Source organism: Ambystoma mexicanum, chromosome 8 (genome assembly GCF_040938575.1).
Source record: "Ambystoma mexicanum isolate Mex_15411 chromosome 8, UKY_AmexF1_1, whole genome shotgun sequence".
Lineage (NCBI taxonomy): Eukaryota > Metazoa > Chordata > Amphibia > Caudata > Ambystomatidae > Ambystoma > Ambystoma mexicanum.
Window position 1 is genome coordinate 1041720375 of NC_090929.1, and position 22539 is coordinate 1041742913.

Consider the following 22539-nt stretch of genomic DNA (forward strand, 5'->3'; position numbering starts at 1 on the left):
GAGTGATTCAACAATGAATTACTTTAAAGAAAATAAAGGATCAACTAATGGTCTGGGACTCTTAAAGCTTTTATCAGGGGAGAGCTGATAAACTGGACTGCTAGGGCAAAAAAAATCAGGGGAAGCAAGGTTGATAGAGCTGGAGATGAATTTGGGAGAGCTGCAAAAGAAGTATGCTTTGTCCAAAGATAAGAGAGAGAGTTGAATCGGACATGGTAAAAGAAACCTTGAAACACGAGATTGATGCACAATTGGAGAAGGGCATGTTCTACATGAAGCAAAAATATAGGGAAGGAGGGGATCGAAGTGGGTAGGTTATTGGCAAACAAATTAAAAAGGTTTTTCGGAAAAGTCCCATGTGCGTAAAATTGATAATAGTTTTGGGGTGTAGCAGTTAAGAAAAAGGAGATAGGAAAGTGTTTTCGTTCATTTTATGCTGATTTACATACAGAGGAACTCCCTCTGCAGATGCAAGAATGAGATAACTTTTGGGAAGATTGATATTCCTTCTTTATCTGTGGAGGGTAGGGATTCAATATATGCCCCAATTGTTGTTTCAGAAGTTTTATTAGCTATAAGTGAAATAAAGGTTGGGAAATCCCTGGGTATGGAAGGCTTTCCAGTCGAATTTTATAGATGTTTTGATGAGAAATTGGTGCCAGAATTATGTGAATTGTATAATCATTTTCTTATGGTGGGGGCCTTATGTCCCTCAACGAGAGAGGCTGTTATTACTGTCATTCACAAATCGTGGACGGATGCGACTAAGTGTTGCAATTACCGCCCTAGATCACTGCTGAACGTAGATATAAGGATTATTACTAAGATATTGACAAATAGGTTAGATAAGTATTTGGGAGGACTGGTTGACAGATCGCAGACAGGTTTTCTGAGACAGATATGTTAATATTAGAACACTCCTGGATATAATGAGCTTGCCAGATTTAGAAATTAGGGACATTGTGTTGATCTTTTTGGACGCAGAGAAGGCTTTTGATAGAGTAACTGGACCTTTCTGAATTACACTCTATTGAAGATGGGATGTGGGCCATTGTTTATCAATACTATAGGGAGTTTGCAATCAGATATATCCGTTAGAGTGTGGGTAAATGGGGAGTTTTCTGAATTGTTTCAGCTGCATAGGGGCACAAGACAGGGATGCCATCTGTCCCTCTTTCTCTTTAATCTGGCGCTGGAACCCGTTAGCGTATATTCGGCAGAACGTGAATATAAGAGGGTTGTGTGTGGGTGGTGGTGAAGTTAAGGTATTGGCCTACGCGGATGATGTGGTCATATTGAATAATCCAGTGAAGGGAGGCCTTCAGTTAAAAAATATGATTGAAGAAGTGGGAAAGTTGTCGGGTTATAAGATCAATTGGGGAAGTCAGTTTTTCCATTAAGAAATACTCCAGATCATAATCAATCGCTAGGATGGGACTGTAAGTGGGAAAGTGAGAGTGTAAAATACCTGGGAGTTTATTTGATTCGGGATGTTAAAAAACTTGTTGAATATAATGTAGATAAAATAATTGAGGTTCTTCAGAAAGACGTTAGGAAATGGCGCTGTACTGTTTTGAGTATCTGGGCAAAAGTTAACGCAATTAAAACGATGCTACTACCGAAGGTTTAATACATTTTACAATCAATCCCTCTACAGTTCACAAAGAAAGTCCTAGGGCGTACAGATAAAGTCTTTCTGGGATTTTTGTGGTGTGTCGGAAAAAGGGCCAGGATTCCTCAGTATATTATGGTCCGGAGTGTTCAAGAAGGTGGAGTTGGTTATCACATACTTGGAAATTATTTTAAGGGTTTTCTGTTAAAAAAGCAGTTTATTTAATCAGATAGTGTTTGGGACCCGATGCCATGGAGGGTACAAATAGAAAAAGGAATGCTAGAACCGTATCATGTAAAGAGTCTGTTCTCCTTTGGGAAATTAACACGGCAAGTTATGAACCTAAAACCTGTTTGCTACAAAAGGTGCATTAGTTTCATTGATAGTGGATAATGGGCAAGTGTTGTATATGTATAAGGATGCGTCGCTTTGGTTTGGTGTCGTACTCTTTTGGAAGAGTTGGATTAACAGGGGTATCCTGTTGATTGGTGACATTTGGAGTGATGAGGGAATGGTTTCCTTTGAGAGTCTGAGAGATAAATATGGACTGAGTGGGCGGGAGTTGGGGGAGGTATAGAGTCTTGGAAGTTTTGATTTCTGAAAGGCAGCAGATGTTGGATGCACCATTTGCGCAGAAACCGGGAATTAGTAACTTATTTTCTGTAATGTTGCAGAAAGTGTCTAGTTTTATGAACCTTATGCCTTTAGAGAGTCATTGGTTGGCACCATGGGAGAAGTTAAGATTGACCTGGTCTGAGGAGTTAGGTAGAGACATCCCGGTGGAGAAATGGGAGCATCTCTGTAAAGTCCCAGTTAAGGCAAAAATTGACTTGAACCTACACTACAATCATCAAAGCGTGTTGAGAAGGGTTTATTGGACCCCTGTCCGCATGTATTTTGGGAATGATAGAGAGTGAATGCTGCTGGGGATGTCAGAAAGAGAAAGGTACTCTGTTACGTATGTTATCGGATTGTGATAGGGTTGATGGACTATTGGAAGGATGTGTTGGACAGGATTGACACAATCTGGAACATTAATTTCCCAAGAAGCACCTTCGCTGTGATTCTGCAAAATCCTGGCTGTGACCGAAATATTGACTGTAACAAGGTGCTGGATTAACAGAGCTTTATTAGTGGAGGTTAAACAGGTGTTGAAAGTATGGAAAAAGCCACTAATTGAGGAATGGCTCCACGATGTGCAGATTCAAAATATGAGAAATGTTTAAGTAAACAACACAAAGAGACAATATATGAGGAACTTTGGGGATCTTTCAATTAATTTTATGGGAATTGTTAGATGGATAGTGTAGTGTAAGTGGTAAACATTTTTAATGGAGGGGGAGGGTTTGGATGTGTTTTGGTTTGTCTTTCGTCCCGTTTTGTTCCATCGTATGAATGTCGTGTGGTATTGTGCTCATTATAAATTCTGGATTTGGTTAATGGATACTCTGCTGTGTTTCTTGGTTATAATATTTGAACATGACTTGTAATGTAAAATTGTAGCTAGCAACAACCAAAATACTGAGCTTGAACTAGGTTCTGTTAATGTAAAATTAGAAATAAAGTAATACACACACACACACACACACACACACACACAGCAGTCTCATCGTCTGCACCTCAACAGCGCACAAAAGAAAGGGAGTGGCCGCACAGCGAGCCTTTGGCTTTAATGTCCAATTGAGTACTCCTCTAAAAAGTGAAACTGTTCTGAAAAACACCTCTACGGATATAAACGTTGCTGTAAAAGCGGGGGTCTGCAACCTGTGGCCCTCGTGAGGTTTTGGACTACATCTCACATGATCCCACGCCGTTAACTATACTGGCAAAAGGAGGTGGGAGTTCAAGTCCAAAACGCAAGCCCCTGTACCTAGAGAGAAACGCATTACATACATATGAAACGGACTGACAAAAATGGAAATGTCAACATACACTTTAGGGAATGGGTAAAACGTGTCGATTAGCTACCATGACGGTCCAACAGATATCCAGCACTGACCACGACATTTAACTAATGCAAAACGATCATCGGATAGGGGCAGGATTCAGAACCATTCGGATAATAAGTCACAGCGTTTTACAAGGCAATCTTTTTTATGGCTACCGTGAAGGCCCCTTGCAAAAGGACACCAACACGTGGCACGAATACTGTACTTCTAGCAGTCTATTACAAATAAACAGTGCGCTTTACCTAGCCATGGTTCCCAAAGGCAAGTTATGAAACATTGTCCGCTGCTGTACAATAATTGCACCGTAGCACGAGGTGAACTACCTAAACAATACATTCGGGAAGTAGGCACTGAAACCTATACCAACATAATGCAGCGCTGCCTTTCAAACAAAACAATACATGTAAAGCCTCTTGCCAGATATTGAAAACTGCTGCGTGTTTTATTGTACACCATAGGGAGATCAGGTGCAGATGTCACCCACTTTAGAGACTAGGCGATGTCTGAAGTCAGACATTACTGCATGTACAACCTCCTCCGGGGATGCTTCAGGTGGCAGCACTGCAGTCTCTCGATACACCTCGACTCCCTTATATAGCAGCTATGCTTTCCAGGATGATTACACGTGTTTACAAATACCAGCTTCACTCGTTCAAGTGTCCATTAAACAGAAGAGTTGTTGACTACGATCTTAACACCCATTTAGATTAGTACCTTGATGCAGGCTATGGCATTAAACAGTTTTTTGTCTCCATCGTTTAATTGAAAATTTAGAACCAAAACAAGAGGAAAGGTATAACTGGTCTGCAAGGATTTGTATAGCGCCTGCATTGGCTTCGAGGAAATGCAAGGAGATCAAGTTGACAGACAGGTTTCTCACCCCCCAACTAACATGTGCAGAAGAAACGGGGGCGCTGGGAAGATACTGTTCTGATCTCAGGGGGAAGATACTGTTCTGATCTCAGGGCGTGATCAGAAATCTCCTAAACATTTCTCTGTGGCGTGCTCTATATATTTACTGGGTCACTTCAGCAACGCATCTGTCCTTAGTGCCAATAAACCTGCCTCCTCCCCACATTTGTCATTCACCCGATCCCTCAGTTCCCACTGCCACTCAATACACTGCCCTCAGAACTACTCACTCCCTCTTCCTCAGCCTGGAAAACTGAACCCATGACGTCCACCGCCTCAGAGAGCCACCATGTCAATACCTTTGCTCCCAACCCCTTGCTTGACTCACCCCGGTCTCCGTCCTCCTGCTCTTCCTCCTGCTGCAGCACCCTCAGGGCCCCGGGTTCGGTGCTCTCCAGCGCTGCCCTCAGCTCCGGGAAGGTGTCGCGCTCCTTGAGGCTGAGGATGTGGATCAACCGCTCCAGGATCAAGCCCCCGCTGGCCGCCTCCAGGTCCCGCCGCTCCCGAGCATTCAGAGCCCCGCGCTCCTCCAGCGGAACGAGCAGGCGATGCGGCTCGGCCAGCGCGGCCGAGAGCCGGGGGAGGCAGCGGACTAGCAGCGCCCGGCTCGCCGGCTCCATGTCTGGAGTAGGGCCGGGCCCCTCACAGAGGGTGCAGTCCGCCGCGCAAACCTCCTGCGCCGCCCAAACAGCGGCACCGAGGCCGCCTCCGCATCCCGTCGCAGGTGTCCAGCCTCCCTGCTCTTCCCCTCAGCCACAGCAAGCGCCGCCGGTGATATCCAGACAACCACTGCCCGTCCTACGGTAGTTCGTTGGCTACTTGCTGCACTCTTCCCGATTGCATCCCAAGTTCCCACTACATAGAACGTCTGCAAACACTAGACAGCGCAAAAAAGTCAGGGAAAATGAAACCGAAGACATGTTGGGAGTAGGTTACACTTGTCACCGCCCAATAGATGGGCGTGGCCACGCCATCATCACCAAAGTACTACTTTTGCACCTTCTGCACCCTTAACAGGACAGTGGCACGGACAAGTGCAGGGCTGTAGTCTCGTGTTCGGATGTGACACACCCGCCCACCGCTCTAACTAGTGGATTGTTATATTCTATCCCTGTGCCATACCTATCTTGCTCAGCTGATACTTGTCAATCATATCTTCTATTATGGCCTGTGAGCAAGAAAAGGAGGTGGATACAAGCCGTCCAAGTAAAGGGAGAAGTAGGCGGATCTTAGACAAGTCTGTGTTTCCTTTCGGTTCCTATTCTTAGAATAATTGGAGGTGGGTAGAGAGAGAGAGCAATTCAACTGAAAAAGGACAATGCTTCATAAATCCCGCTGGATTTGTGGAAAACGTCCGGAAAAGGACTGCTACCTTGTGAAAAAAGTTTTGCATTAAGGCCGCGATGGTTATCTTTGAAAGTACTCGAACGTAAAACTACAATGTTTCACATTAAACATTTCTTTCAGGATTATGCCTGTTATGTACAGATGTACTGATAAATAGACGTGATAGATGATGAGTAAATAACCCCTTACCTCCACTGCCGTCTTCCTCCGCACAGGACTTTTCCTTCTTTATTATGCAACAGCAACCTAGTGAGGTAGCTTCTATGTTACATAATCAAAAATGGAAAACCCAGTATGTACTACAGGAGAAGGGATATGTGCTGCAGGCAGTCAAAACGCATAGCTCTCAACCTTTTGTGGCCCCTGGGAGGGTGAAAACACCTGATTTTTCTATTTGGCGGGTGAAAGCCCATTGATTCCTATGGGCTTGGCGGGTGAGAGAGCTGCCTAAGTGGCGGGTGACACCTGCTAAAAGCATGTGAGTTGAGAAATGCAGGGGGTAGGGTAGGGTACTGCCACTAACCAACCCTACTAAAAAAAACTCGGCATACACCTCTTAAACTCTGAACTAAACACAACCATACCTCTACAGCACAACAAACCGCGCCCACTTCACTACATCAGAACAATGAAACAAACCACATATAGCCTCGCCCAACAGCACATGGCCGCGAACGACCGAAAAACCGAACTGAAGCTGCCAACAGCACATCACTGCTCTCTTGCTCTTTTCTCCTGCTCGGTCCTACTAACTTATCCCACCCCTTGCCTCCTTGCTTTACAGATCCGCAAGAGCACCAAGAAAGCACGCAGGTGGCAACAGTGCAGAGTACATGAACCTTTAACATAACATTGTGGAGGTCAACTATGTTCTTTCTCCACCTAACCAGCCTTTCCAACATGTTCTAGGACCACTACAATTAAATAAACACACTCTAGTCCTAGAATATGTGGGAAAGTGCTGGGTAGTGGGAGAAAATAAATAGTTGACCTCCACAATGTTATGTTAAAGGTTCACGTACTGTGCACTGTTGCCACCTGCGTGCTTTCTTGGTGCTCTTGCACTATTATGATTGGAGACCATTGATGTCCATGCTGAGAGCTTTACCATGCTCCTACACTCCACAAATAACACGACTCAGGTAGATCTGAATGTCACTTCCTGCGTGAGCACTGATTCGTGTAGCACCCACCATCCATCCAGAATAATTACGTGTCAAGGCAGTTCTTAGGCTGGGTTCCTGTCACAGTATGCCATCACAAGTCCCTACTGAGAGCCCCAGAGTTCAAAGAGTCAGAAAACAGGGGGGGGGGGCTGAAAGTCTCATGCAACAGAGGACAGTATAAAATCCAAAATTGCAGCTGATTCTTATACAGCTTTAGGCCAGCTCCAAGAAAGACTACCTAACTCCAGTCACATGGCCCAATGGGAGAATAGCACAGCACATAGGTACCTCGTATCAACCTAGTGCCCACAGAAGGGTAGGAGCTGGCACCAGATAAAATTCAGCAAGCCCAAGCAACCTTTGTCAGTCCTGGGAAGAGCCTTGTGGAGGAAGGCAGACTGTGGGAGGCCGTTAGCAGGGCGTTCTGGTAAGAAGAGGAAGACAGAACTGAGGAGAGCTGCTCAGAAGGGAATAGCTGAAACTGCGAAACATGGGCCAGATAGGGTCCCCAAGAACACAAGTGCAACAGTGAAATACTGTAAGATGAAGCCCTAGTGAGTGGCAAGTTGGTAGACGTGGTGAGTAGTATATATAGAGTTGGTCCTTTAGAAGGAACGATACAGAGTAAAGAGAGTACCTGCGTGGTGAAGGAAACAAGAGGTACCATTTGGGAAGTAGATGTGGAACAGCAACACGTTTTTAAAGAGAGCGTCTTATTTATGGTTGGCAAGTAGATGGAAGGGCCTAACAAATAGGGTGGCTAAACAGGATAGGGATATTGTTGGAAAGGTAACAGAGGTGGAAAGTGTGAGAAAAAAAAAGACTGAGGAGAAGACCTGGGGTGAGAGAGGAATTGAGCGGTTGGAACGAGAAGACAGATGAATGCCATCAAGGTAGGGAGAATGGTTAATCCCCCTCACTAACGTGAGAGGCGGTTTAGATTTGATTAAAGTCAATGATGCGAGTATTATGCATAACAATCTTTACTTACCACAGCAGCAAAAAAAACGTTTAAAACAAACAAGTTTCTTCAACTTAAACTGAAAACAATACTTCAATAAAACCGAAGGGAAGAATCCCAAACCAAGATGGAGGACATGTCATGCCCTGCAGGCAACCAATAGACATAGCCCCACCCCATATAAGTCCTTTCCTCAAACACCATATCCTCTTCTGCAGCTTCAGCACAACAGACCCCATCCCTGAAGACTAGATATTGTAACACAGAGAAAGGATCCACAACCGGCTCCGGGATCTTCGTACACCACGCCATCTTGGGACACTGAAGGAAACTCCTTGACTGGGCCACCTGACCCCGAAGCTGCATGCAAAACAAATGAAAAAGGGTGGGTGGGTGGCATAATACTCGCCTTTTTGTCTTTAATAGAATCTAAACCCCCTCTCACATTAGTGAGGGGGATTAACCATTCAATGTCAAAACAGGAGGCTCCATATTATGCAAGTTTAAAGTCCTTGCATCACATTAAATGCAACATGATCAATACGTTGATGATAAAATGTCTTGAATGTAATGTGGACTCTCTGGACCAATCAGCTGCCTTTAAAATTTGCTCCAGACTTCCCCACCCCCCCCGGGAAAGCGGCCTTAGATGCCATTGCACCCCTAACAGAATGTGGCCCGGACGAAGAAGTGTCAACTCCTGCTTCCTTCATGACCTACCTAGCCCACCTGGCTAAAGTGGCCAGGGACACAGGCTTATGGGGTTTTCTGTAGGAAATTAGCAGTTTAGAGGTACCTGGAGGCCGAAGCCTCTCTGTCTTTAATTTTAAATTTAGTTTATTGGTGAAGTGGCATAGTTACAACGTATCAAATCAACATCAAGCATTTTTGGTACACCAGATTGCAGTGAACATTTTCAAAATATTTACAAACACCCACCCCCATAAGTGGATAGGAACTTACCAACTCCTCCCCTCCTCCCCCTAGTCACTGGCGTCTCCAGGGCTTCTGTGCCAGAGGTCTCCATGGGTAGAAAAGTGCAAATTTTGCCAGGCATATCACTACAGCCTCCAACACTGAGGGTCCGCCCATGGCAACATTTTGGCTATCCTTACTGAGTCCCACTGCCATCTATATAAGAGTTTCAATCGGTGTTGTTTATATTGGCATGCCACTGATGTGCGGTGGGCGCTAATGCATAATTTCTCCCATTGTTCTAGTTCCATTTCTAGGCCCAAGTCTCGGTCCCCTTTCCTCTTAGTCCCACTGATGTCTTCCCCTTTCATTTCTAACAGTGCTTGGTACAGCCTAGATATAACGCCCTTGGTTCCCCTCCCAGAATCCAGCAGCTCTTCCGTTCGGGACAGGTCCCCCTGTAGGGTCATTTTCCAGTCGTCTGTCATAAGCACCCCCTTGAGCTGCAGGAACTTAAAGGCTGATAAGCTCCCTATCCCCAGTGATTCTTCTAGATCAGGCAATTCTGTGAAACTGTCTTTCATCAGGACCTGCCCCACTCTTTCCAGCCCTGCCTCAAACCATTCCTGAAACCTCCCAAGGTCCGGTATACGTTCACATAGCGGGGGGGCAGCATATATGGCTGAAGGGGGTTGACCAAGTAGTAACCCCGACCATTTCTCTTTTGACTCTCCACAACATCCATAGAGGGCCCAGGATTCTATGTGTATGCACACTGTGCGGGGCCGCGGTCACCAGAGCCCACAACCATTCTCCTAGGGTTACGGGTCAGAAGAGGACGTTTTCTATGCCCACCCATTGCTAATCCCTTTCTTCTCTTAGGTGGGGTGGAGGGCTCTGAATAGGGCCGCTCTGTGGTAGATTCGCATCTCTAGTAGTCCCACGTTTCCTTTTTCTTTAGGCTGCACCAGTATCTTGTATGCCACCCTCTGTTTTCCCCACTGCCAAAGAAATCTCAGTATTCTTTTTTTAATCTCCACAAAGTGGGATTCCGGGATCTCTATAGGGAGTGCCTGGTAGAGGTATAACACTTTGGGCAGTAACATCATTTTGATCGCGTTCACTCTTCCTAGCCAGGAGATCGTTAACCTCGACCACGTTAATAATGGAGGGAAGTTGCATTCATATAGTCTATCTAGGTCTCTCAGAATCCTCCCCCCCAGGTACCTTATATAATTCCTCTATACTGAAATTCCCAGGTCCGCCCACCTACTAAGTTGATCCTCTGTGCACTCATGGAGCGGGAGGAGAGTCGACTTGTTGACGTTAACCTTGAAGCCTGACACCACCCTGTATTTGTCTAAAGCTTTCAGGACCCCCTTTATTGATCTGGTCGTGTCCGAGAGATATAGCAATACATCGTATGCATACATGCTCAATTTGTGAGTCTGCGCTCCCACTTGTATCCCCTTTATCTGGTTGTAGTTCCGTACCATCTGCCCAAACGGCTCCCTCATCAGTGCAAATAACAGTGGAGATAGAGGGCATCCCTGCCTGGTGCCCCCACTGAGTTTGAACTCCCTGGATGTAGCTCCGTTCACCACCACCCTCTCCGTTGGCCCCGAGTAAATCGCGCCTGTTGCCTGACACATTCTTTCCCCCAACAGCAATTTGCATAGCGTTGCAAAAAGGAAGCCCCACTCCACCTTATCAAAGGTTTTTTCAGTGTCCATGCTCAGTAACACCTGGTCTCCTGGGTTGCCCTTTGTATGTTCTATGAGGTCCACAGTCTTTCTAATTGTGCCTGGGCCTTGTCTGCCTGCTATAAACCCCATCTGGTCCGATGCACTATGCGGGGCAGCTTAGCTTCCATTCTTGTCGCTAGGATTCTTGTAAAAATAAATTCATCTATATTGAGGAGTGAGATTGAGCGGTATGATGGGCATTGAGTCGGGTCCCTCCCTTCTTCTGGGATAACAGATATCAGTGCTTTATTAAATGTTGCAGGGGGCCTGTTAAGGATTTCAATCAGGCGACACGCACACCTTGGTCTCGGCCTAGTATGTAGCGCCTAACTGAGGTGCCTTTCTCCTTATTTATGTGGATTCAATTTTGGGATAATACAACACTCATATCACACCCCCTTTTCAAATACCCCGGGTCACAGTGGACCATGAACCAGGCTGGTTGGTTAAATGCAATATTTATTTACAATTCAAAAGAAATCACACACTTTTTAATATGGGGCAGCAATCACCAATGGGGTGATAGTTACAATGAGAATGTGAGCAAGGCACTGGGTTTGCCTTTTTAGTGGAGCATATACACAACACAGCAGAATAGGAGTACTTTTTGATTTAGGACAGATAGCACCCACGTTAGAATTTCCCCCTGCAATGTTACCTCAACCCACCAATAATACATTCTAAGTGGATACAAAGACACAGCAGGTACTCAGGAACACGAAACTGAAAACTGAATCTAAATCTGACCTTCCCTCCCCAAATAAGAAAGAAAACAGGTTTTAAACCCTGTGCAATGTGGTGAAATGACACTCGGAAATGGATAAATCAATAATGGCAGTGTGTGTTAAAAACCTTGAAGCAAATACAATTCCTTACTAAAGCAACAGTGCAAAGATACTAACAATCACAAAGGATGGATTACCAAAAGGATACAATTCAGAAATGAGTGGACAGTTTAAAACAGATTGCAGTCAAATAACGCGTTTAAAATGTACACTTCTGAAATTTCCACCTAAAACTACCCAAACGGTTTTTAATAAAAACGGGTGAAATACACTGATTAGGAGTGCGGTTCTTATGTTGGGGGATAGATATATATCACAGGTACAAAATGTAACTGAAAGTAAGTCTCTAACTGGTAAATTGAAAGAGTTATGCAAGATAGAAAAAGGCACGCTTTGAGTAAAATGAAGGGTGAAATTGGAAAGGAAATCAGTTTGTGAGAAGAACAGTTTTACTTTGAACTAGATTTAATGACTAAGAGAAGAGGAACGCCACCCGTGAATTCTCTAAGTCACCCTGCAGTTGTAACCCTTCACGCAGTGTACCCCTTTTCTTTAAGGAAAATTACTTTATTTAATCCAAATATCGCTAAGGATGTATGCTCTATGTAATACAGAAATGAAAAGAAAATTAGCGCTACTGCTTGGAGATTAATGAAAAAATGCACAGAGAATTCGGACAGTGGGGCAAGTTATCAGGTTAAGGATAGGGTGACTTATAGAGTGGGATACAGGCAAGGCAAGACAAGGTAAACTATGGATTTGTATGGGGTGATGAAATACTTACAATCCACGTTTACGTTTTGGGCTTTTTGGACAGTCAACCGGGTCTGGTCACTACACGGCAGGGCACCTGGCAAACAGCTGTGCGGTTCTGGTCACCGGCTGGCAAGGACTGGACGGGCAATTCTGGTCACGGGATACTAAAGGTCATCAGGGTAGCAGGATTGCAGCAGCATTGCGAGAATGGCAGCAAGTCAGGCTGGATCAGGATGCAAAAGGTACCAAAGATTTCCCCTTGTTAATGGGAGATTTAGTGGGTTTTTTAGATTTGAGGCCTTGCTGGGAATAGGATCAGCACTGCTTGGGTTTTGCAGTGGGCCCTGTAGTAGGATCAGCAATACTTGGCCTTGTAGTTGGAGTCTGGATCTGGAAGATGACGGGCACAGGAACGCAGCACAGGAAATAAGGAAGAGTGTCTGTCTAGAGTCTTGTCATGGACCCTTATTTATAGTGCATAATGACATCATCAAAGTATAGGCTGGGCAGGGTTAACTAAGCATGCCTCTAAACTACTTGGATTGGACAGGGGTGCTAGTCTCCGCCTTGCTTTCAACTAGTTGGATTTCCAAGGGAATGATGTCAGATTTATGATGGGAGTTTTACAATGTCCAATAACTCCCACAATTACTTTACTTAAAATCCGATTTTGCCAAAAACATACATTTATACAATTGCAATCTTTTAGCAAATTATATACACAGGTTACATATTTTGTGCAGCACATTTCAGTCCAATCCTCCAGTCTGTGGGACCTTGTTCTGCCCTTCTGATACATTTTGGTAATTTTGAGCATGAAAGATTCGGCCTAAAATTCCATAACTTTATACACAGCAACATTGATACTTTTCTATTTATCCTCAATACTTTGCCCTTTCTGTCCCCAAGGTGTCAGTGACTTCTATCACTTCTCAAAAGAAAGCACAAAAATATAACTTATAAACATAGTTTCAACCTTTATTTTCTGATATTAGATCCAAAATTAAAACAGGCTTGTTGCACAAAATAACCCATGTTATATAGTCTCACCAGCAACAAACCTCTTCATATTGATAAAGACTGGCAGGCTTTCATTCACCGGTGTACTGTTCCAACACACAGGGATTTGTCTTTCTTTACACATAGTGGAGCAGGCCAGCATTCTTAAATGCAACTTTTCATCTCCAGCAGATTCCCACCCTGTCTTGCAGCTATAGTAATTCTCTTGAAATGCTGGAGCTGGGCTGAAGCACGGATACATTGAAACAGACATGGCTCAGCTAGTTAAAGTCTCTCTCTGAACCACTGAGTTTTGGATACTTTCGCAAAGAAAATGAACGTGTTTCCCGTGTAAGGAAAAGTAAAGTTCCTGGTTGATTTTTTTTAGAGTGGGTTTGACAGGACATGTCAATTCAGAATCATGCCTGGTTTTGCTGAGGCACAGTGTGACACACAGGGGTTGGCTGGGCTTATTAATCACAGTGGTCTTAAGGAACAGAGGGAATTAGTGTCACAGCAGCATTTTTATTTAAAGGTGAAAAAGGGTTTCTTTTCAATGGAGATTTCGGCTTTTGCAGCAAAGCAACGCTGCTTTTTTTCCCACTTTCTTCCTTTTTTATGTCGGAACCCACTGGCAATCTCCTTCAATGGGCTCCCTTGTTCCATCCTGCCCAATGTGTGCTCTGGCAGGACGCTCCAGCCATTTTTGGTTGTTGTTGCAAAATGCAGTTTTGAGCCATGGTGCTCACAGGAGCCAGCGCAGCCATTTGGCTGTTTCTGCGCGAATGCAGCTTGGTGATGTGGGGAAATGCTGTTGAGTGGGTCAATATATCCCACAGTCCTTCCCCGTGTCTAACATGTGGTTATAAAGCTTTGCCATGTGTTGTGTCAATATTCCTACGTGTATCTTATAAAAGCCTATTGTATACCCATCCTCCCCTGGGGCCTTGCTGTTCGAAGAGGTTTAATCGCATCCTGGATTTCCACTTCCGTGATTTCCGGGTGCGTTAGGCCGGTCATGGTCACCCCCTCTAGGTACACCGCCACTGCATCCTCTTTACCGGTGGCTTCGGACTCATATAGTTTCTAGTAGTAACGAGCAAATCCCTCAGCAATATCTTCTGGTTTGGCCCTGTCCCCCTCTTCGGAGTCCTCCAGCTTGCTTACCCACCTCTCTGCCCTCTCTGCCCTATGTGCCCGAAGCCTAGTGGCCAGGAGTGTATCTGCCTTGTCTCCCTTTTCGTAGTATTTCAGTTTCAGATACCTCCGTTTCCACAGGGTGTCCCCCATACCAAGTGCTCTGAGCTCTGCTCTCTTTGACAGCAACCCCTCTCTCACTTTGTCTGTGTTCCCTTTCATAGCATGCATCCTCTTTTCCCCCTCCTGTATGTCTTTCAAAGTTTTTCCTCTATTAGGCCTCTTTCCCTTTTCCTCCCTGCTCCCTCTCTAATCAACAGACCTCTCCATGTGGCCTTCCCCGCATCCCAGACCACTTCAGTACTCACCTCCCCTGTGTCATTTAATTCAAAATAGTATCCTATCTCCTTGGCTAGCTGGTCCGCAAAGACGGGGTCATCCCAGAGTGATTAATTGCAGTGCCACTTGCCCTTGGGTCTGTACAGGCCTGTCACGTCTAGGGTCATGGTGACCATGTCATGGTCCGTCCATCCCACCGGTCTGATACCACTCCCCGTTATCCTTCCTGCATGTTCTTTGTTAAAAAGTAAGTAGTCAATTCTAGAGTATGTTTTATGGGGCATCAAATAGAACGTGTTTCCCTCCTCCCGTGGGTGCTGACTCCTCCATACATCCACTAGACCTCGCCTCTCGACTGCCAAACCCAGGTGTCCCGGTCGGTCACCTCCCCCCACCTCTGTCCCATTCCTCCCCTTCTTGTCCCAGGTTTCATTCACTCTGGAGTTTAGGTTCCCCCTATTATGTACAGGTCTGATTCATACCCTTATATTGCGTCAAACGCCTCCCTCAAAAAGTGTTCTTGGCCTTGGTTAGGGGTGTATATCGCTGCCAGTAACAATCTAGCTCCCTCTAGGTTGCCCTGCAGGATCAGTATTCTCCCTTCTAACAGACTTGTAGCCAGGCAATGCTGTAATCTGCATTGTCCGTGGAGTAAAATGCCAACTCCCCCTTTTTTTAGTGTTCCCAGATGGCCAGTGTACCTGCCCTATCCCTCCTCCTTTCAATGCCCGCTCCTCTCCCTGCAATAGGCGTGTTTCCTCTAGAAACAAAATATCCAGTTTGGCTTTTTGGAATTCGCGCACCGTTAGGGACCACTTCGCGGGCGAGTTGAGGCCTTTCAGATTGAGTGTGCCCACGGTTAGAGCCATCCTTGCATCACCCTTCACCATGGCTTGTGTAGCTCCCCTTCCCTCTCCAGACTGTATATCCCGTTTCAGACGTTACCCTGTCTCTCACCCATAGTTTGGACAGTTAGTCCGTTGTCTTCCACAATTGTCAACCTGGTGCCAGCCCCTTCAACTAACTTATAGTATAACTTTTGAACTTTTTAGGACCCCAACTTGGTATATTGGACTGTAGTCTCAGAGACGCCTCCTCTCTCACAAGGGGCCACTTCGTGGTGAATGGAGTGTTCCCCCGTCAGCAATTCTTCCTTGTTTTGCAAAGCATCCGCCTAGTTTCGGTTTCCATGTTATAGTTTACTCAGTTTAATCCCTCGGGTCGTTTTCCAGAAGCTTTTGTTCCTGCATGGAGGGCGCTTTTCGAGGGGAGGGCCCGGTGACTCTCATGTATTTCCTCCTCGACTGCCCCCGTCTTCTTTGTGGGTCTGTGGTGGGGCGTGGTCTTTCGCCCCTAGCAGACCTGCCCTGCAAACTTTCTTGCTCAGCGTCTGTGTCTGCTTTGAGGTGTCTAAGGGCTTGCTCTGCTTCTTCTGCTGACGTTAGTCGATAGTCCACCCTTTCCATTTCAAATTCCAACGAGCATGGGTATCCCCACCGGTACCAGATATCTTTTCCCCTCAGCCATGTCGTTAGATGTCTGCAACTTCTGCGCCTCGACAAGGTAAGATTTGATAGGTCCTGGTATATTGTGACTTTGGAGCCCTCAAATTCTACCTCACGTTGTTGTTTCGCACTGTTAAATACTTCGGTCTTGTCTTTGTAGCTCAGGAACTGAGCCACTATGGATCGAGGGGCCGTTTCCATATGGTTTGTATCCTCTATGTTCCCTCTCAAGGTGTACTGACTTGCCCCCTTCTGCTTCAAAGAGTTGGTTTATCAGACCAATGCCTTTCTCCTCCACTTGTCTCAGAGTTTCCCTCCCCGATTCCTTCAGCCCCGCTATCCTTACGTTGTTACATCTCTCTCTGTTTTCAAGATCATCCATCTTGAGCAGGACCTTTTCCTCTCTTAGCTCTAGTCCTGTCATCCTCGCATCCAGCTTAATTTCCACCATGTCCACGTTCAGCTGGTTATGTTCGAGGCCTTCCATCTTGTCCTCAACCGCCGTCTTTCTCCCAGTCAGGTCCGCAAGGGAGGCCTGCAAGTCCCCCCTGAAGGCCTTGATCTCCGCCAGGATGTGCCCTGTATCCTCTTAAGTGGAGAATCTGGACATATCTATCCCTGTCGCCATTTCTTATGTTATGTTATGTTATGTTACTTGGCATTTATATAGCGCCTGATATATCATTGGTATAACCTCAAAGCGCTGGTAGGTTGAAAGCCCTCAGGAACCGCAGTTCAAGTCAGTAGAGAGAGAGTGTTGTATGGTGCGTGAGCACACCGGATATGTGTGCAGCTAGTGTGGTTTTTGCATGATAGCTGCTTCTTAGCGGTAGGTGTGGGCTGAGGAAATCAGTTGGATGTGTTCAGTCTGGAGGGTGGACACCCAGACTGAGTTCTGGCTGCGTTAGGCCTGAGGAGACGCCTAAGTTAGCCGGAATGTGCTCAGCTAGCTGTGTTTTATTAGGATGATAAGGTGTTCGTGGGGTCATGTTAGCATGAGAACAGCTATCCCAAATTAATCATGGTTCAGCTGTGTTCTAGTTGAGTGATGGTGTATAGGAGAGAGTAAGCATAGTAGTTTTGATATGGTGGTTATCAGTAAAGCACCTGCGACCAGGGACGAGAGTAGGACAGAGGGGCGTACATAGCGGCATCCGTATATAAAGCGTCAGGATGGATAGGGGTAAACATGCGATACAGATAACATGGGGATACAGGTACATAGCATATATAGGAGATACAGATATGTACCATCATTCGCATCGTCCGCACCGTCTGCAGCGTCTGCACCATCTGCAGCATCCGCACCATCCATTACATGCGCTCCCTCCGTTCCATCCACTCCACCCGTTCCATCCCCTCCACTCGTTCCATCCCCTCCACCCGTTCCATCCACTCTATCCGTTCCATCCATTTCACTTACTCTATCCATTTCACTTACTCTATCTGTTTCTCGTTCTATCCGTTTTAGTTACACTATCTGTTTTAGTTACACTATGGGCCTCATTACGGCTTTGGCGGTAGCCATGCCCTTAATAAGGGCATGGCTGCCACCAAAACCGGGTCCGGGTTCCCTGAATGGGGAATTACCGGGCCATTCCGAGTTTGGAGGGCCCGGTAATTCCCCCTACAGGGAACCCGGCCCTTCCCCATTCCCATTGAGCCCCTATAGGGCTCAATGGGAATGGCTGCAGGGAGCTAACAACGGGCTGTTGTTAGCTCCCTGGCCCCCTCGCGGGACCCGGTAAGGCCGTCTGGTGAAACCAGACATCCACATCGGGTCCCGGAGGGTACCTCGTAATGAGGCTGAATGGGTTTAACGGGTCCGCATCCATTAGCAACACCCGTAAACCCATTCCGCCAATGTTATAATGAGGCCCTATTTGTTTTAGTTACACTATCCTTTTTAGTCTTTCTATCCGTTCCATCGACTCCCTTTGCTCTTTTATTTTCTTTGTTCAAACAACCTTGGATTTCTGTTTATTGTGACTATTCATTCCTTTTGTTCTAAGCGTCGATTCTTATGGGAAGAGCCACGTTTTCAGTAATTTGCGGAAAGACAGGTAGTCGTTGGTGTGTCGAATGTGGGGTGGAAAGCAAGTTCCATAGAGTGGGGGCCAAGGCTGAGAATGAGGATCCTCCTAACCTGACTGAGTTGGTGTTTGGTATCACTAAAAGAAGGGCAGAGCTTGATCTTAGAGTGCGCGGTGGGTGGTAGGGTTTAAGCTTGTCCCGTAGGTTTTAAGGGACGGTTTTATGCACTGCTCGGTGGGAGATGTGCCGAGGAGCTCTCCTGACATTTCTCCTCACTACCTTGAGTGGCAGGCCTTTCGTTTCCTTGTTTCTGCTGCGCCGGCTATAGCCGTCTTTTGTCGCACTGTGGTTTTCTTGGGGTCAAGCTTATATTCTGACACCGGTACAGTACTTTCTCTTGATGGCTGCTCTGATTTTGGCACTGACCATGGGTAGCCCGCCTCAGAGCTCTATTCCTTGACGTTGTCCAGTTGTTCACTGTGTCATTACTTGTCGAGGAGTGCCCTTCTAAGGCACCTGAGTCACTTGGTGTGTTGTAGGACACCGGAAGTCGTGTCCCGGGCGTGGCCCTGTGCTCCTCTCACTTCTCCCCTTATAGAGTATGGTGTGTACGGGCGCAGCAAGGTCCTCTCTGGGCCCTTCCACGGGTCCCTGGCAAGGTGTCCCCTGAGCACCGTTAGTGCTTCAACTTCTTGGGGAGCGGGGGTGCGAGTTTCTGATGCGCCTTATCGCTCCTAGCGCCCAGCAGTCAGATCTGTCCCAGCTGCAACTGGGAGCAGCTGATCATGTCTCCCGTGCACCCTTCCAATGTCTGCCAATCCGGCCAGTACTTGTGGGTCGCGGGCCGAGGGGTAGTGCACTCTCACCTGCTGGGCTATGCAAGGGTCCCCTTCCTGGGTTCGCACAATCTCTTTCTTGTTTGTGTCCCTGCAGGGTAGACTATCAGCAGAGCACTTTGTCTCTCCTTTCGCCTTCTATGTGCCTCCTCAGGCATCCCCCTCGGGCGGAGCACTGTATTGCACGTGGAATCTACAATGGGTCTGCTTGGCCTCGTGGTGCTTCCTGCCCTCCACCTGTCGCCTCACTTAGGCATATAGTCGTATCCAGAAGGCGACTCTTGGTTATTTCCTGCCGCACTCAAGGGGTTGGCTCACAGGGGGTATCAACTCTTATCATCGCCCCACTGCCTTTCTGTTGGGGAGATCTCTGCTTGCCAAGTGCAGTATGGGCACTCTTTTGTATCTTCCCAGCATGTCTTCCCCAGAGGCCTGCACCAATGTCTTATTAATACGGGCAGTGTTTGGGGCTCCTGGGGGTTGAAGGCGTACCTTGCATAGCAGGTGTTTGATTCCGCTCTCATGTCTGGGCACGTCCTCTGCTCTCCACCTCTCTCTTCTGCAAAGCGCACTACTTCCTGCAGCGCGGTCCACGGCCGGCAGCTGCTGGGACCGATTAAGCGGTCTCCTCCGTGGCTCGCTCCCCTCCCGCTCCTAAGGGCTGCACAGGGGGGAAGCGCCAGCCGGGTCGAGTGGGGGGCTGCTCGCAGACTCTGTGTCCTCCCGCTCCAGAAGTGCAGCCCCCCCTCGCCGCTCATGCCTGCTCTTCGGCGCCATTCCCAGTGCACTGCCTGTGCCATCCAACTACGGGGTGCCTGCAAGCAGGGGAGTTGTCCCCAATTCAGATAGACCGTGTGGGGGTCCTCTCAGCCTCCTTTGCTGCGTGCTTGTCTTGGTCTCACCTGGCACCGGATGCATCGGCTGGGCCCAATGCACAGCTTCTGAGGGACGCGGGCTTGCGTACCATGCTGTCTCCCCTTTATTGCTCTTCTGCAGCACCCTGGGCTCTGGTTATCCCCATGCAGATGCCTGGGAGTTTCTCTTTCACAACGATGTGCCTGGATGCCGACAGCTTGGTTTCAGCTTGTCATTCTTCTCTCTTTATTGGTGAAGTGGACGGGAGCTCTGTGCCTAGGTAGCCATCTTCTCCCGTGCCCCATAGTGGTATCTCCAATTCAAAACATTTTATACATTGCACCGCACACAGTTTCTGACCCTCTGGGAAAGCTGGATAAGAAATGGAGGACATCAAGCACGTAGTCCTACTAGAAACAAAGAAAGTAACTCCTTGTGGGGGAAAACACTTTATTATCAACATCCAATGCTCTGATATCTGAAACTCTCTTAATGGAAATGAGACACAATAACATGGCTAGCTTGGAGAAAAGTTGCTGCAAAGACATTTCATCATTATGAGGCCAAGAATGAAACAAATCCAAGACCATATTGACATCCATAAGACGGAATACTGTGCTTAGGTGGAACCTTGATGCAAATAGATTTAAGAGCCTTAGACACCAGGAAGTGCCTACCCACTGGTTCCCCTTTCACTAACACATGTCCAGCCGAAATGGCTGACCTGAACCCATTGATAGTTCTGTATGCCTTACCCTCTTTGAACAATTCAACCAAAAAATCAACCACCTCTACTGGAGGGACAGAAATGGGATTGAAGTGTTGAGCTACACACCAGCTGACCCAGTGTTACTCACCACTCTGGGACCAGCTCGAGGCGTTGGCTAGATGGCCTCGAAGGATAAGAGTGGTAACTGGATAGACTCACAATCCGCCTTCAGAACTCCAGCTCCCATGAATTCTAAGGTTCAGGATTCCTCACGAGAGGCTCTCTTCTTTGCGATATACCTCTCCGCTGTTCAGACAGAGGTGTGGATCGCATAAAAGAGTGGGGAATATGCGCACCGCTAAACCAATGCTGCAAAAAAATACAGAAATCATTAGTAACGGTACAAGAAGTATTTATCTCTATAGTGAATAAGCCCTGAAATTAATACCTGGTGGATTGCTAGCTTATTGTTTTGGGTGACACGTATGAATCCTGAACCTATATAGAAAAGAAAGAAAACCCCCCACACCGTAAGATGAGGATCAGGGAATTTGTCGCCCCCAATGCTGGTTGTATGTTGAAGACATTGACCTGAGTAAAGGACTAGTTCTAAAGAATTCACAAGTTCCAATTAGGCAGAACACAAAGATAGGGAAAAATAATAAACAGGTAGGTTAGTATAGGAATGCTAACCCGAGCGGCATGAGGGACGCACTAGGGACAGGTTGGTGCATAGGCAGCAAAGCGTTCGGTATGCACTGGTATTTGAGGGTGGAAGAAGTCCCAACAGGTCCACTAAGGGGAGATTAGTAAATCAAGATACCACGAGTCAATAGCACCTTTTCAATTTATAGAAAGATTGAATATATGAAACTGAGGCAGTGGCTGAAAGTAGAACATAATGAACTCCACTCTGTTCTTTGTATGCTAAGTAACGAAATACAGGGCACACGTTAGTAGCAACTGGTAGGAATACTTACAGTAGTGAAGGACGCCCAGGAGTCTTGGACAGCATGCGTGCAGTCCTCGCTTGACTGCACGTGAAAAGGCAATCCAAACCCGTTCCGAGGGTGGTTACGGGATCGGGGGAAAGTGGCAGGCAGTCCCGGTACGTTCCGAGTCAGCAATGAGTGAACACAAGTTAGAGGGCAAGTGACAGGCAATCCGGGAAACAAAGCCAAAGATCAAAGAACCAGGTAATCCTATAATCCAACGGAGGGTAATCCGAGGAGGCGAAGTACACAAGACAGGAACGTGGGAATAACGCTACGATTAGCAGTGCCGGGCGAACTTCGAACACCAGATTTAACTGCAGGGAGGAAGGGGCTTCCGCATAGGTTTTCACGTAAGCGTGTGATGTGTCTGCTCTGTGGATACAGTCTCCATGGCAACCTGTATTTGTACCATAATGAAGTTCCAACGCGCCATTTCCTCTGTGTAAAAGGTGATGGCAGCGATGAAACAGGGGAAGTCTGCTGCCGAGATGTAACACCCAGTGGCTCCATGCTGAGGAGTAGCCTGATTTGGTAGAAGCTGCCCAGGAGTCCTTGATGATACTGATACAGTCCTGCGAAAGTCTGTGGAAGCACCAGGAAGAGCTGAAATCGTCCAAGCCAAAAGGGAGAGATGCCCCTGAAGGACCAGCTCATGAGGGAGACTTGTTTGGTCTGTTAGCAGCCGAGGGTGGAGAGATAGAAGACGATGAACATTCACTGCCAACTCTCGTAGGGCTCGAAACCACACCTGAGAGGGCCACAAAGGACTCACTATTACCAGCGTTGCAGCCTGTCTGCACACTTGAACCAGGGCTCTGGCTATCATGCGAACAGGGGAAAAGCATAGGACAGGAGAACCGACCAATCCTGGAGAAAAGCGTTGGTTACTAATGCATTGGGGTCGAGTCCCCAACTGCAAAAACGAGGCACCTGACAGTTGAGTCTCGAGGCAAAGAGGTCTACCCGAATCGGACCCAAGAGA

General features: G+C 46.9%; 1 protein-coding gene across 9 annotated transcripts in view; it reads right to left on the minus strand.

Annotated features, from left to right (window-relative positions):
- DLG5 (discs large MAGUK scaffold protein 5) overlaps positions 1-5361 on the minus strand; it is a 1559980-nt gene extending 1554619 nt beyond the window's left edge. For 6 of the 9 annotated variants that reach the window (XM_069610999.1, XM_069611004.1, XM_069611003.1 and 3 more), the window contains exon 1: positions 4802-5361. In XM_069610999.1, the coding sequence (XP_069467100.1) occupies positions 4802-5093 (292 nt within the window). In that variant the 5' untranslated portion in view covers positions 5094-5361. The remainder of the gene's footprint in view (positions 1-4801) is intronic. The other 3 variants (XM_069611005.1, XM_069611001.1, XM_069611000.1) reach the window with 1 other exon arrangement.
- Positions 5362-22539: the final 17178 nt, after the last annotated feature.